Source organism: Microcebus murinus, chromosome 18 (genome assembly GCF_040939455.1).
Source record: "Microcebus murinus isolate Inina chromosome 18, M.murinus_Inina_mat1.0, whole genome shotgun sequence".
In the NCBI taxonomy this organism is placed as follows: domain Eukaryota; kingdom Metazoa; phylum Chordata; class Mammalia; order Primates; family Cheirogaleidae; genus Microcebus; species Microcebus murinus.
The window spans coordinates 41,333,967-41,350,109 of NC_134121.1; the positions used below are offsets into that span (position 1 = coordinate 41,333,967).

General features: G+C 50.6%; 1 protein-coding gene across 1 annotated transcript in view; it reads right to left on the reverse strand.

Annotated features, from left to right (window-relative positions):
- Positions 1–9,560: 9,560 nt before the first annotated feature.
- Positions 9,561–16,143, reverse strand: part of PLXDC1 (plexin domain containing 1) — a 61,277-nt gene continuing 54,694 nt past the window's right edge. The window contains exons 12-14 of the mRNA XM_012765932.3: positions 14,847–14,882; positions 12,364–12,524; positions 9,561–10,807 (exon numbers count right to left, since the gene is read on the reverse strand). Of these exons, the coding sequence (XP_012621386.1) occupies positions 10,688–10,807; positions 12,364–12,524; positions 14,847–14,882 (317 nt within the window). The 3' untranslated portion in view covers positions 9,561–10,687. The remainder of the gene's footprint in view (positions 10,808–12,363; positions 12,525–14,846; positions 14,883–16,143) is intronic.

Sequence of the window (16,143 nt, forward strand, 5' to 3'; positions counted from 1 at the left end):
GCCTCCTCCCACCCTCCCGTTCGTCTGTTAGCTCACAGCCCATCCAAACACACAAGCCAGCAAGAAAGCCACGTCTGGACTTGGCTTGGCCTTACATGCCTTTGAATGAACATGAAGGCTGATCACCTTGTATTTTTCCATCAAAATATCCACAAGAGGGATTTCTCAGGCAAGGAAGAGAAGAGCTCCGGCTGGGTTCACCTGCACCCCTATTGTTCTACATTCATCCTTTCCACAGATATGCTCTGAATACCTCCTGTGTGCCAGACCTCAGTGTGGGTGCTGCCTTAATGTAAGCTGTTTTTAAAAAGGAATTGCAACAATTAATGTAATTGAGGTTTACAAGGAAATAGACAAGTAAGCCCAGTGCCTTGTCTGGTCTACTTTACAGAACAGTCAGCCTGGGTACCAAGACCCTCCTTCAAAATGCATCACTTAGGGAAGTTTCCAGGGTTTGAGATATCCATATCCCTTTATCATATCCTTTTTTTTTTTTTTTTTACTGAATAACATGAGAATGAGTTAGTGTTTTCAAGATAAATATAAGCAGACCTCATTTTATGGCCCTTTGCTTTATTGCAGATGATATATTTTTTACAAAGTGAAGGTTTGTGACAACCCTGCATCAAGCAAGTCTATCTGTGACATTTTTCCAACAGCAAGTGCTCACTTCATGTCTCTTCTCACATTGTGGTAATTCTTTTTTTTTTTTTTTTTTTTTTTTTTGAGACAGAGTCTCACTTTGTTGCCCAGGCTAGAGTGAGTGCCGTGGCGTCAGCCTAGCTCACAGCAACCTCAAACTCCTGGGCTCGAGTGATCCTTCTGCCTCAGCCTCCCGGGTAGCTGGGACTACAGGCATGCGCCACCATGCCCGGCTAATTTTTTATATATATATCAGTTGGCCAATTAATTTCTTTCTATTTATAGTAGAGACGGGGTCTCGCTCTTGCTCAGGCTGGTTTTGAACTCCTGACCTTGAGCAATCCGCCCGCCTCGGCCTCCCAAGAGCTAGGATTACAGGCGTGAGCCACAGCGCCCGGCCTGTGGTAATTCTTGAACCATTGCAAACTTTTTCATTGTTATTATATCTGTTATGGTGACCTGTGATCTTTGATATTATTATTGTAATTGTTTTGGGGTGCTATGAGTAGCACCCATATTAGACAGTGAACTTAATTGATCAATGTGTGTGTTCTGTTTCAATGACTGGCCATTCCCCCATCTCTCTTCCTCTCCTCAGCCCTCCCTATTTCCCTGAGACACAACAATGTTGAAATTAGGCCAATTAATAACCCTACTGTGGTCTCTAAGTGCTCAAGTGAAAGGAAGAGTCATAGGGTCTCTCACTTTAAATCAAAAGCTAGAAATGATTAAGCTTAGTGAGGAAGGCACATTGAAAACCAAGATAGGCCGAAAGCTGGGCCTCTTGCACCAAACAGCCAAGTTGTGAATGCAAAGGAAAAGTTATTGAAGGAAATTTAAAGTGCTACTCCAGTGAACACACGAATGATAAGAAATTGAAAAGGCCTTATTGCTGATATGGAGAAAATTTTGGTGATCTGGATAGAAGACCAAACCAGCTCCAATATTCCCTTAAGCCAAAGCCTAATCCAGAGCAAGGCCCTAACTCTCTTCAATTCTATGAAGGCTGAGAGAGGCGAGGATGCTGCAGATGAAAGTTGGAAGGGAGCAGAGGTTGGTTCATGAGGTCTAAGGAAAGAAGTCATCTCCACGACATAAAAGCACAAGGTGATGCAGCAAGTGCTGATGGAGAAGCTGCAGCAAGTTATCCAGATCTAGCTAAGATCATTGATGACGGTGGCTACACTAGACAACAGATTTTCAATGTAGACAAAACACGCTTCTATTGGAAGAAGATGCCATCAAGGACTTTCATAGCTAGAGAAGAGAACTCAATGCCTGGCTTCAAAGCTTCAGAGGACTGTCTTATTAGGGGTTAATATAGCTGGTAATCTTAAACTGAAGCCAATGCTCATTTACCATCCCTAGAATCCTAGGGCCCTTAAGAATTATGCTAAATCTACTCTGTCTGTGCTCTATAAATGGAACAACAAAACCTGGATGACAGGACATCTGCTTATAGCATGGTTTACTAAATATTTTAAGCCCACTGTAAGATCTGCTCAGAAAAAAATATTCCTTTCAAAATATTATTGCTCATTTACAATGCACCTGGTCACCCAAGAGCTCTAATGGAGACATACAAAGAGATTAATGTTGTTTTCGTGCCTGCTAACACAATATTCCACGGACTGAGGAGTAATTCCAACTTTAAAGTCTTATTATTTAAGAAATACTTTTCATCGGGCTATAGCTGCAGTAGAGAGCGGTTCCTCTGATGGATGTGGGCAAAGTAACTTGAAAACCTCCAGGAGAAGATGTGCCATTCTAGACGCCACTGAGAACATTTATAATCCATGGGAGGAGGTCAAATATCAACATTAACAGGAGTTTGGAAGAAGTTGATTCCAACCCTCATGGATGATTTTGAGGGGTGCAAGACTCCAGTGGAAGAAGTAACCACAGATGTGGTGGGAAAAGCAAGAGAACTGGAATTAACAGTGGAGCCTGAAGCTGTGGCTGAATTGCTGCAATCTCATGATCAAACTTGAACGGGTGAGGAGTTGCTCCTTCTGGGTGAGCAAAGAAAGTGGTTTCTTGAGATGGAAACGACTCCTGGTGAAGATGTTGTGAATATTATTGAAATGACAACAAAAGATTTAGAATATTCCATAAACTTAGTTGAGAAAGCAGCAGCATGGTTTTAGAGGACTGAGTCCAATTGTGAAAGAAGTTCTACTGTGGTTAAAATGCTATTGAACAGCATCTTCTGCTACAGAGAAATTTTTAGTGAAAGGAACAGTCAAACAATTGTGACAAACTTCATTATTTTAAGAAATTGCCACAGCCACCCCAACCTTCAGCAGCCACCACCCTGGTCAGTCAGCCCCCCTCAACATCTAGGCAAGACCCTGCACCAGCGAAAACTTTACAACTTGCTTAAGGCTCAGATGATCATTAGTATTTTTTTAGCAATAAAGTTGGTTTTTTTGTGGTTTTTTTTTGAGACTGAGTCTTGCTCTGTTGCCCTGGGTAGAGTGCTGTGGCATCAGCTTAGCTCACAGCAACCTCAAACTCCTGGGCTCAAGTATCCTCCTGCCTCAGCCTTCTGGGTAGCTGAGAATACAGGTGTGTGTCATGATGCCCAGCTAATTTTTAAATTTTAGCAGAGATGGGGGTCTCTCTCTTGCACAGGCTGTTCTCCAACTCCTGAGCTCCAGGGATCCTCCCAACTCGGCCTCCCAGAGTGCTAGGATTACAGGCGTGAGCCATCACGACTGGCCAAAATATTTTTGAATTAAGGTATGCATATTGTGGGGTCTTTTTAAGACGCAATGCTATCGCACACTTAACAGACTACAGTACAGCGTAAACATAACTTTTATATGCACTGGGAAACCAAAAAATTCATGTGGCTTGTTTTATTTTGATATTTGCTTTACTGTGGTGATCTGGAACTGACGCTGCAATATCTCCAAGGTGTCCTGTAGAGAAACCTAAAAATGAATAGCAACTAGATGTAAGTGCCTGTTTCCTTCAGAGCAGTGAAAGCTGTCCCCTGGAGGGGACGTAGGGAGGTGTCTGTCCTTAGCCTGGTTAGCAAGAGGCTTTCCTGAGAGGGAGATTCTAAGGGCCTGCAGAGCAGCCCGGCAGATGTCTGTCTCCTGGTGGAAGTGACTGCTCAGCATAAAGGCAGAAGCACCAGAAATTCTATTCACTGCCCTGAACAAGAGGTCATGCTGCATTCAGCAATTAACAAGTAAAAAAAAAAAAAAAGAAAAAAAAAAAAGGCTGCCAAGGCTTTTGGAGCACTTACTGAGTGCTGTGCTTGGGTCCAAACGCTGTGCAATGTTTAGTCCTCACAAAAGCCTGGTGAGGCAGGTGCTGTTATGTTCATCACTTCCATTGAACTGATGCCGAAAGTGAGACAGGCACATTGAGCGACTTGCCCAAGGTCTCAGAGATGGTTTGCGGTATTGCCAGGACTGAACTTAGCCCTGGTGGCATCAGAGCCCATGCGCCCACCCCCCACATGCTCTGGAGCCAGCCCAGGAGCCTGGGCTCTCCCACTCTCTGTGTGGTCCTGGGCAAGTTGTGCTGGCCTTCATGTGACTTCGATTTTCCTTCTATAAAATCAAGGGATTGGGGGATTGCGCGAGAGAGCTATTCGTGTCAAATGGGCTCTCACACACTGGGAGACAACAGTCTCTAAGATGTGTGGTCAAAGGGTGGGAGGGGCACCCCAAGAGAGGCCACTTCTAGAGGGCTAACGCCTAGTGAGCTGGGGGTCACCCCATCTGTGGGGCCTCAGAGACTCCAAACTTCCACTGGAAGCTGAGGCGATGGTGTCTCTTCCCACCTGATCCCACTTCCTGGGTGGGAAGTGAGGCCTCCATGCAGGAAAGGCCCACAGGGCCTTCAAACGGATGGAGGGTGAAGATGCTGAGGGGTGGGAGAGTGGGCCAGCCCTGGCATCAGGAGTGGAAGCTGAAGGCTGAAGGCCACCTGACTTCTAGGTACCACCACATTGCCTGAGTGACCTAGCTCTGACCTTGAGTGAATTCCCTAGTGCTCTGTGCCTCAGTGGTCCCCTGTGTATCTCTAACCCTCAGAAGGTAGAGATAATGAGATAAGGGTAGCACCTGCCGTCTAGGTAATGCTACTCATAAATCTCATTAAACAGCGCCCAGAACATGGCAAGCTCAGGCCGTGTGAGCCGCCCACCACCGCCACCATCATGGCAGAGGACCAGAGGAAATGGACCGGGGCTTCCGGCTCTCAGTAAGCTTCACCGTCAGCCAAGTCTATGAGTTTTGGTTCCTCCTTCTCGGTGAAAGAGGGCTGAGCGCTGTCTCTGGAGGCAGAAGGAAGATCCTGGGGCAGCTGGGAGGATTTTGCTCAATCCCTCTTGGGCTTGGAGAAGAGTCCCAGGGAGCAGAGAGGGGTGTGGTCAGCTCTGGTGAGAGAAGAAGATAGGCCCCTGCCCTTTTGGCCTTGAGAAGGGGCTCTTGGTGTGACTTCATGTTCCTTGGGAGAGGCGAGTCAAGCACAGGTTTGTTGAGAACAGCAACTCCGTCTTTGAATTCAAAATGGTATCTAAATCGAGAGGACTGTATCAATGGAGGGGAAACCAGATCTGTTATATTTTTGAGGATTTTCCAACTTTTCTCAGCTTAGCTGGACACAGTGACCCTTACACCTTTTGGACACTCCATCAGATCACATGGTGGTGACACTCAATGTCTGAATAAAAAACACTGAGGAGGAAAGACTGAAGCTGGAAGGGAAGGTTCTAGCCCAAGACTCTGGGAAGGAATGACGAGATATTATTGGCCTATAGTCAGATGTTTCTTTTTCATTGCTTTTAGCTTTAGCTATCTCTAGGGACCAAATGTAAATATGTTTTATGAACATCAGAGAAAGCATACCCCAAAGAATTTATCTTTGGTTTTTGCAGTTTGAGTAGAGATTCTCCTTTCCCTTCCCACCTCCCCGCAGCCCTGGCCCCATCATGGAGAAGGCAGGAATCCACGGCCCTCCATTCATGGAGATAAACAACACAGCGCACCAGCCTGGTGCTCTGTAAACCTTCTAGCTCTTCATGTGGGAGGGTTGCTGGCGTGAGGAGCGGGGATGAGAAGGAAGCAGCAGCAATTAGGAGATTTTCAAGCTCTTGGGGCTGTGTAAATAAATAGACGATAAGCTCACAGTTTTGTGAGCCAAGACTGTGGATCTGAAGTCATCGCTATGCGTCTTTGTAGGCTCTCTACAGGCCCGGAGGATTCTGTCGTAATCCACAATCTGTTTCTAAATTCAACTGTGGCCATGGGTTCTGGCAGCACCCTGAGACACACAGAGAACAACCTCAAATGGAAATTCCAAGACCTGAGTTTGGGGATTGTTTCTGCTTTCTAGCGGTGTGACCTCGGGCAAGTCACTTCATGGTGCCTGGCACACAGTAGGTGTTTATCAAGTGAATGAATAAATAAACAAGTAAACTACCTTTCCGAGCGGAGCCTCAGTTTGGTCATCTGGGAAGTGGGGGAGTATGCCTTCCCAACAGGCTGCCATCCTGTAGGTAGACTTGTCTCCTAGGCAGTGCTTCTCAAACTGTCCTGCAGGTCACCTGGATCACCTGGGGAGCTGCTTCGAAGGAAGATTCTGACCTGGGGTGGGAGGGCCTGAGTTCTGCATTTCCAGCTAATTAGCAAGGGGATGCTAATGCTTGTCTGCCGGCACTTTGGAGAGCAAGGTTCTAGTCTCCAGAGTGCTCTCCAGGGGTTTGACAGCCATAACATTATTTCCTTAGCCAGTGGAATGGGAGGGCCGCTCCAAGGATGGGGTGACAAAATGTCCCAGGGTGCCAGGCTAGGGCAGATTCCTGGGATGCAGGGCGTTTAGTGGTAGAATCAGAAAAGTCCCAGACAATCAGGATAACGAAAGAGAAAGGGATGCTTTTGTCTAAGTTGCTGTGTGAGCTGAACAAAAACAGGGAAAGGTGTTTGCTAAGGTCCCACCTGAGACCAATTAATCTAGTATTTCCTATTTCACAGAGGCAGAAGACGCCCAGAGAAGTCCAGTGACTTGGTCCACATCACACAGCAACTCAGAGGCCGGACTGAGGCCCAAGCTCCCGCCTTCTGACTCCCTGTGTAGCTCAGCCCCCTCCCCATCCGTCCACACCGTCTTTTCCAACACATTCCTCTCAATTTGGCAATCACAGCGTGTTTATTTATAAATTGGCTTGTTTGGAGCCTGAGATTTGGCATCGCTGATTTTGGCTAGGAGGTGTTCAAATTTTTCCTTTCTTTGTTTTGGTTTGCTAAACCATGTTTTGTGAGCAAAAACACAAAGTAATAAAAACACAACGAGGCTGCTAAAGTTGTCCGAAAGTAAAGCATCCAGAAATGTGACAGCATCGGCTTACTCTGATTTATTTGGTATCTCCAGATAGTAGATTAAAAATGCATGAGGTTTACTGCCAGGGATTTACAAACCCAATGCAAGCAAACAGCTGAGGTTTCTTTCCAGGCTGCTGCTCTTGGAGGTGGGGTGGGAGGTTGAGAAAAGCAGGTAGCTGGAGGCTCTTCCAACGCTCCCAAGGCCGGTCCGCAGTGCAGGTGTCGGAGACCCGCGGTCAGGATTAAGGAGTGTGTGTGGATTTGCTGCCCCAGATCCTTTGTACTTTATTTTGCACATAGCAGAAGTTGTAAAAGAATGTTTCCTTTTATTATTAATACCGAGGATCCATACAGAGAATTCACACTAAATATGTGACTACATTGTGTTTAGGACAGTGAGGGTTGTGCCCTCAGTCCCCAGATCCTTCTAACTGTGCTGTGAGTTCAGGTGGGTTTTAGCTGAGAGAGAGAACGAGAGAGAGACGCTGGCTGCATTTTATCTGTGGTGTTGACTCTGCTGGCGTCGGTTCTCAGGGCCAGGACGTCTGGGTGCAGCTGTGATCAGCGCCAATCTGTGAGTCTGTTCCAGGACCAGGAGAAAAGAGAGTCTCGGCCTTGCTCACAACCAGACGAATGGTCGGCTCAGGTGGTGGACACTCTGGTTTTTGAATAGCATGGTTGGCTGGCAGCTTGTGCCATTGTCCTAATTTAATAAACCAAGCTAAAGGCTGAGCACAGCTCCAGCCCTGTCCAATGTTTTTAGCAATAAAATACCTGTGTGTGTGTCTGGGTGTATACAAACACAGGGGAGCCCTGATAAAACACACAAATTGTAAAAATTTGTTTTTTTAAGTCCATCAAGAACCAATAATAGCAACCGAAAGACATTTTCAAACTCAGGCTGCAGGCTGAGATCTGAAGTGACCTCCAGAGTGCCGGGGCCTGCCAGGGTGAATAGGTGACACCTGATTATGGCCGAGGGAGGTGGCCAGCCAGCCAAGCTTGGAAAGCCCATCTGCTCTACCCGGCGCAACCCCTGGGTGTTGGGGTTGAGGGCTGGGCTCACATGCACTTGGGTTCTAGAGTCAGAAACCCCAGGAACTTTACTGGATGAGTCCACAGAGCTAGGAGTGGCCAGTGAGAGGAGCAGGAGGAGGCTGTGCTTACGCGCGACCCCCTCTCACACTCGGCCTGTGCGTTCACATTCCCGTGTTTTTGTTAGCTCTCTTAAGAGTTCTGGGGCATGACTGGGCCTTCCTGAGATTCTGATCTCTCTGTTCAACACAGAAAACTCCCCAGAGTCCTCTTTCACAGGGTTGAAGCTTCCTGTTGAGTGAACTTTCGATCTCTAAGGTCCATCCCCTACAAGGACACACCATCGCGTGGGGAAACACCTGCCGACCACCCGCTCTCCCTGGAGACTGTGTATGCCTATGGGGAGGAGAGGCCTGGAAGTCTGCAACCGCCCTGCGACTGGTAGCGCCGGCATGTGAAGTGCCACCTTGCCTTGCTAGACTGGAGCCACACTCGGAGGGCCAGCCACGAGCCCTGCGTCTCTACCTGGTCACTCACTCGTGCGGCCAGTCACTCTCCATAGTTATCCAGCTAACCTGCTCTAAACCTTGGGGTGGAACTCCTACGTCTAAGAAATGTTTGTCCTGCCAGGTGTCCTAAGGCCAGCCGGGGACCAGCATGAACTCCGAGAGACGCTCGGCTCCATTTCTTAGGAGACTTAGTCTAAGCGTTTGGGCTTGAGATGTCCGGGGCCTCTCTTGGCGACACATTGTTAGTTCTTTCTGTTGTAACAAACTGGCTGCCTGCTACCACGCCACGCCCCTTGCCACTGACATCCTAGGGCTCCGCCAGGCTTGCTCTGACCGGGCCCGAGGCATCTGGAACTTTCTTTCTCCACCTGCAGCAGAGGCCTCCCTGCGTCACTGCCTCTTTCTCCGAGCCCAACATTCTCTCCACGAATCCAGGATGGTCGGCTGAGTTCCCAGTGGGGAAAAGCGTGCTGGGGTTTGGGGGCAGGGCAAATGATGCTGCCCACTGAATTCCACCAAAGAACTGTCTAAAACTGCCGTTTTAGACACATAGAGGTCACAGATGCTTTGCTGGTCAGGCAAGAGCAGAAATGGCCCTCCGGACGGGCAGGACGGCTGGGAGCCCGGATCACTCCCAGCATGGGCTGCACTTCTCTCGCTCAGAGAGCCCTGTCACATACCTTCCTGTCCTCGGACGCTTGGAGAGAACCTGCCTCTCTTTGCTGCGCTGTTGTTTTCCTTTCTCAAACTCTGATGCTCCTTCCCAAGGCGCCCCACGCCCCCAGCTCTTCCTCGGCTGGTGTAGGAAGCAGAGCTGAGGCCCAGAGTGTTTCTGACTCTGTCACCAGTGTCCTCAGTGACAATAAACCATGGGGCAACTGGAAAACCACCAGCCAAGTGTTTGGATGGGTCTGGTTGTTTGCAGACTGCCCAGCCCCCCACCAGATTGCCTTATACTTAAACCAGCTTCTTTGGCAGTGTCCTTTGTGACGTGCATAAAAAGGCATGATTAAGTAGAGACTGTGACTTAACATTTATTTGCTGCTGATATTTTTTATTTTGAATGAGGGTGAGCGATAGATTTTAATTGTAAATGCCCTTCAGAAGCAGCCCCAACTCATCTCTGGGACAGACCTCCCTTAAAGCCGGGTTAAGTTTGGGAGCCTAAACTCCCTGCCCCAAAAGCTTGTTGCAGAGCCGGGGACATGGTGGCAATTTTCCAGGTGAAGGTCTTGTGCAGAAAGTCCTTCACTGCCATGCCGGCTGCCTCTGTCCCAGCCATTCTGGCGCTTTGCTTCTCTGAAGGACGCAACTGAAGTTCCCTGCTGGGTTTGTCTCAGGAGCCCTCAAGCCACCCTATTCAGCTTTAATGGCTATAATAATCCAGTCCAGAGGAGGGAAATTAGTAATCGGGCAAGCCCTGCCTTTGGAGGTACGGGCCGGCACTGATGGCAGAACAGGCCAGCAAATAAAACGGGCACCGAACATGCCGTCGGGATGGGGAGCCTCACGTGGTACATGTGGCCGTGCACAGCACGGCGTGCCTGGGGGAGGCCGGCCACCAGTTCCGGTACAGCCCCCGAGACAGGCTGCACTCATTTTGGTGCAGAAGCATTGGTTCTGAGCAGAAAGGGCATGGTAAGGAAGCAAAGCCTAAAAATGCAATTTTCCCCGCAAGTTCTCCGACTCCATAGCCATGAGGACTCCATCCGACTCCATAGCCATGCACCGACTCCATAGCCATGAGGACCAGCCCTTGAGTCTATGGACCCTGGAATGCACAGCCCCACTCTAGACTCTAGCTAGCTGGTGTCGTACGCAGGGGCTTAGGTGACTGGGAGCAGGGCATCTGGCCATCTCCGGGTGGGGAGGGGGCTCGGGGACAGCTACAGAGTAGACCCCTGTGAGGCCCAGAAGGGGAGAACCCTTGCATCAAAACAGGATGAGATTCGGCTATTGTCCTTAAGAAACTCCACGTGGTTGTCTTCCTGCCCCCTCTTCAGTGTCTGGGGCGTGATGACTAAGCCACAGCTCTGGGGCCATAAACCCCCCTCTCATATGCTCGGAGAGGCCAGGAAAAGTCGCTTCTCTTTGCTTTAACTATCCCTTCTGCGGCCCCTGCGTCTTCTCTCCTACCCTTCCACAGGGAGACCTGGCGTCTCAGCACTGCTCCGCCTCCACGAAGCCCTCCTTCTCTCGGCCTGAGGGCTCGACTTCGGTGTAGGTGGAGTGGCCGGGGTGGTTGCGGAACTTCATGGCCGGCCAGTGGTGAGGTCTCCGCTGCAGGGTGTGGGGGACACAGAGGCAAAGTCAGTGGGCCTGACCCCAACCATGGGGACTCTGCCCGCCCAGGGACAGCACCAAGACTCTCTTACCAGGGCCCTGGGGCTCTGGGGACCTACCAGGAGCCGGATGACTGACCTTCAGGGCCGCTGTCCCCAAAAGGCTTCCACTGTGATCTCATGACCACTGGGAAACCTCCTGGGAGCCAGACTTTGCAAGGAGGACATTTTCACCCCCACTGCGTGGTCTGCAGAACTCACAGTGGAAAGCTTCACCAATACACGGGTGGAGACCTGAGACTGCAAGGTGAGGGAGTGGGTCATGGACGGCTGAGATGATCTGGAAGGCTCTGACAAAGCCAAGATAACCCTCCAGATAGCACAGGTCCTGCCTCAGAGTGAACTCGGGGGGCTTATGAAAATGCAGAGTTCTGGGCCCATCTTAGACCCGCCCCATCAGAACGCCTGTGGCCCGGGGATCTGCAGTTCCCAGGTGTCACCCAGGTAGGCTAAGACTTCAGAATGGCTAGGACTGATGAGAAACAGGGGTCATCTAAACAAAGGGGGGCCTGACCCGTGTGGAGGAGACTAAGGTCACAGAGGTGCCACCGTGCCCTGTGGAGAGTCAGCAAAAAGCCGAGAGTGGAGGCTGGGGGCAGGAGCTGCTGAGTCCCTTGTCCCCGAGTGAAGGGGCTGAGCCCTCTGTCTCACGTCACATGGTGTGCCTCAGCCTGCTCCTCAGGAGCCTGAGACATTCAAACTGGGAGTCCTCATACAGCTGCCAGAGCGAGTGGCCCTCCTGTCACTGTGACTGTCAGCTTCCATCTAAAACCTACACCCAGCGGGCACGGTGGCTCACGCCTGTAATCCTAGCACTCTGGGATGCTGAGGCTGGAGGATCGCTCAGGGTCAGGAGTTCGAAACCAGCCTGAGCAAGAGCAAGACCCTGTCTCTATTAAAAATAGAAAGAAATTAATTGGCCAACTAAAAATATATAGAAAACATTAGCCGGGCATGGTGGCACATGCCTGTAGTCCCAGTACTCGGGAGGCTGAGGCAGGAGGATTGCTTGATCCCAGGAGTTTGAGGTTGCTGTGAGCTAGGCTGACACCATGGCACTCTAGCCCAGGCAATAGAGTGAGACTGTCTCAAGAAAACAAAATAAAATAAAATAAAACCCATACCCGCTTAAAAGCAGCAGGGACCTTGGTTCCATTATGGCTTTGAATTTGAGCATGAGACATGTTAAGTCATTGGGCATTGGCTGCCCAGCCACTAAATGGGCACTGGGTGGCACGTGTGGCCTTCTTTCTTTCCTTCTGACTTCACAAATGGGGGAGCAAAAGCCGACGGCTGCTCCCCAAGGGCAGCAGGGCCGAGGGGGTTCTGAGGTGCTTACAGGGCACCAGCCACGGCGAGATGTGCCAGGATGGAGTGAGTGGAGGTCGGGTGTGTGGCAGGTGAGGGATGAGATGGGAGAGGCAGGTATTAAATGGCCCTGGTGACACTGAGGCAGAAGCAGACGGCAGACCTTTGGCCAAACGCCACACTGACCTCAATGAAGAAGAGGGCGGCATTGGAGGTAGGGTGGCCGCTGATGTAAATCCCAGCCAGGATGATGGCCGCCACCAGGAGGACCGCTAGCACGATGCCCACAATGGCGCCCAGATGCATGGGCGCTCCCTTTGTCTTGGGGGACAGGTTGTTCTGAAGGCCTGTGGAGAGACCATTGGAGCAGTGACAGGCTGCAGGGGAGCAGGGACAGTCAAGCCATGGAGCCCTGGCTTCTGACAAAGCCCCAGAGATGAAAGCAGATAGTCTTGGGTCTACTGATCAAATACATGGCAAGGTGGCACGGGAAGTGGCAGAATCATTATGAGTGTGGCATTAACGTTGCCCTTGGCACCATTCGGGTAGTGTTCCCAAATCACTTAAAAGTTCCCAAGATCCAATAAGGATCATAAGGGAAGTCTTCTCTGATACCTGTGCCCCATACGCCCTGTGAATGTATTCACAAAGGGCACGTGATGGCTAAGAGTTTGGGATGTGGAATCTGGCTGCCTGGTTCGAAATCTGTACTCTGCCACTTACTAGCTGAGTGACCTTGGGTAAATTATTTAACCTCTCTGTGTCTCCATTATCACTTCTGTAGAACAAGGATAATAATGAGATAATTCATGTCAAGTGCTAAGGAGTCTGTCTGGCATCTTGGATGACCTCAATAAGTATTAGCTATTATGATAGCAAATGACCATATTTTTTCTTGTCACTGTCTACTATCAGACTGTGACCTCCTGCAGGGCAGTGACGGTGTCTCACTCATTTCTGTGTCCTCAGCACTTAGGAAAAGTGGTGGACCCATCGTGGGAGTTCGGTAAAGTCTATGGAACGAACTAGGTCCTCTGGAAGTGAATAAGCCAGCAGACCCTCCCTGAGAGCATCCCAGGGATCTATGACACATCCCAAGCAGGAGGCAGAGTATTTTCCAGAGATTGCAGAGTCTGAAGCGCCTCTAGTCCAACCCCTTTCTTGTCTAACTGAGGTCATGGAGGAAGTACAGAGAGGTTAAGTGATTTGCCCACAGACACACAAATTCAGTGCCAGCCACTAAGAAGCCTCATTCCCTGACATTACCTGGGGTGGCTGTTTGCTTCTTCACCCTACCCTAAAGGAGTATGGGGACAATGAGGTAGAGAAGACAGATGAGCAGGTCAACAACAGAAATACTGAATCCAACCGGGTGCAGTCTCTCATGCCTGTAACTCCAATGCTTTAGGAGGCCAAGGTGGGAGGATAGTTTGAGGCTGGGAGTTTGAGACCAGCCTGGGCAACAGAGCAAGACCCTTATCTCTAAAAAAAATTGTAAATATTAGCCGGTTATGGTGGCAGGTGCCTGTAGTCCCAGCTACACAGGAGGCTGAGGTGGGAGGATCACTTGCGCCCAGGGGTTTGAGGTTACAGTGAGCTATGAGTGCACCACTGCACTCCAGCAGCCTGGGTGACAGAGCAAGAGCCTATCTCTTAAAAAGAACCAAAAAAACATTGAATCCTTTTTATATAGCTACTGGGTGGGATGGGCGTCAACAGAGGGTGGGGATTTTTAATAGGATGTTGGGTGTGTTCAAAATCATCGTCCTTTTTTCTCTGCTTAGAGCTCTGTAAGCAGAGGACACCCAGGACAGGGACTGTCCAGGACTCCAGTGCATGGCTAGTGCATCCATCTGCCAACAGGTGGGAGGGCTGAGGCGAAATGCCCCAAGCCAGCCTCCCCAACTGGCAATCTCCGCAGCCTGCAGTGAGGCTGATGGCTGAGGAGCGCAGGGTGCAGAGCGAGGGGAATGGCCACCCCTCACACACACAGTCTTTCTCTCTCTCACCCACCGCCTACAGAGGAGCACCGGCTCCATGTCTGCTGGAGACACAATCCAACTGTGCCACGTTAATAACCCCCTCTCCTGCTGGAAGCCCAGATGACAATCCCAGCCCCTGGGTTTGGACGGCATTTCTATCTCTACTCCAGCAGGGCTCTGGGCAAAGGGTAGGGGCGGTGGGGCCCTTCACACCATCAGAGAGGAGAGAATCCTTCTAGATAATCCTGGAAAGGGGGTGGTGGTGGAATCCCGCCTTTCGTGTACTCTCTGCTAGCCTGGTTTGGGATGGAAGGAAGCTAAGTGAGAGAAGCTGCTTTCCAGCCCTCAATGCCTATGAGCCCTGGGGAGGGCGATGACCACAGCCCCCCCACCCCCTGCCCAGGCTCAGCCCGTCCCCCCCCTCACAGCCTTCATGGCAGTGAAAGTTCAAGAGCAGAGGCCAGGAGAACGCCAGGAGGTTCACGGTGCAGACACGTTCCTTCAATCTAGGGGACCTGTGCCCAGAAGCCCCCCTGCCTTCCTCGCCAGTAGGAGGTCTGGGAAGCTCAGGCTGCGGGTGCCCCCTCCCCTCACCCACAAAAAGAGGCCAGGCCACCACTGCACCCCTGTCTGGGGTGGGCTTAAGAGGCAGTGGCTCCGATGGGGGACAGGGAGTTCTGTACTCACCGTCTCCTCCCGCATAGGGATTCAACTTGGTGTCATCTTCAAAGAGAGAGGACAGAAGGAGCAAGATTAGTGGAATCATCATGGCCCTTGTGACTCTGGGTCCCCACGGGAATTTTGGGAGATTTGGTCCAAACTGTCATTTTGGAGGCAGGGAAACTGAAGCACAGAGAGGGGAGGAGCCTTGCTCAGGGTCACACAGTGTGGCTGGAGGGCAGAGAGTATGTGAGCAAGGGCTGGTGAGGGAGGCTGGTTCGGAGCTGGGGGAATGGGGAGGGAGGCGGGGTTTGGAGCTAGGGGAATGGCCACACCTTGCATGTTCTTCTAAGAGGCGACAGACAGCTGAGGAAGGGTGTGAAGCAGGGCTGTGTTTGTCACAAGGTCAGACTAGCCTGGAGACTCTGGGGGCTGCGGCTGCAGGGGACATTCCCAGCTCACTTTCTGTCTGCACTGGGCTCGCACCCTGTGGCTTCCTAAATAAGTTCCACCGGCCCCCTTCCTGCGCTTCCCTCCAGGGCAGACTTTTGCAGGGGAGGAAAGCAAGAGTTCCCAGTCAAGAGAATGCTCTCGATGACCAGAGAATGTTTTTCTAAGCACCTGAACTTTAAACAAATGTAACCACCCACAATTTATGGCATTCCCTTCCTCTCCCCTCCAGCGCCTCCACCATCCGGGTCATTCTAAAGGCCTTGACTGCTGGTCTTTGTGCACAGGTGTTCCAGCGCCCTCACCATTTGTCTCCAGTCTTCCCTCCTCCTGTCACTCGCCATGACACACCACCGCAGCCACTGTAGGGACACACCGCTCAAGGCTCTCCAGACCCCCAGGGACTTCCACAACTCTGGGCCACTGCCCGTGACTGTTCCCCCTGCACAGGCAGGCTCTTCCTGCCTCCACCCTTCCTCCTTCAGAAGTCCCACACCCGGGAACCCTCTGCAGGGCTGGGATCAGTGTCCCATTCTGCCTTTATTTAAAAATTTGAAATTTTGTTATCATGGGATTTTTGGCATTAATTTGATTTTTACAAATATTGCATTGAAATATCACTTAATTATTCCTATTTTTTTTTCTTTTTTGCACCTCCTTAAATTTTTCACCTGAGTTGAGCGCCTCCCTTGTCTCGCCCTAGAGCTGAGGCCCGATGGTTGTGTCCCCTCTGCGCCCCGCTGGCCTTGCTCTCTGTTCCCGCAGCTTCTCGGTTCCTGCTGTTCCCTGCTCCTTAACGCCCAACCTGTTTACTCTCCAGTGCCTGGACAGGGCAGCCTGCCCGGCTATACGTTTCCAGTACATCTTGAAATAT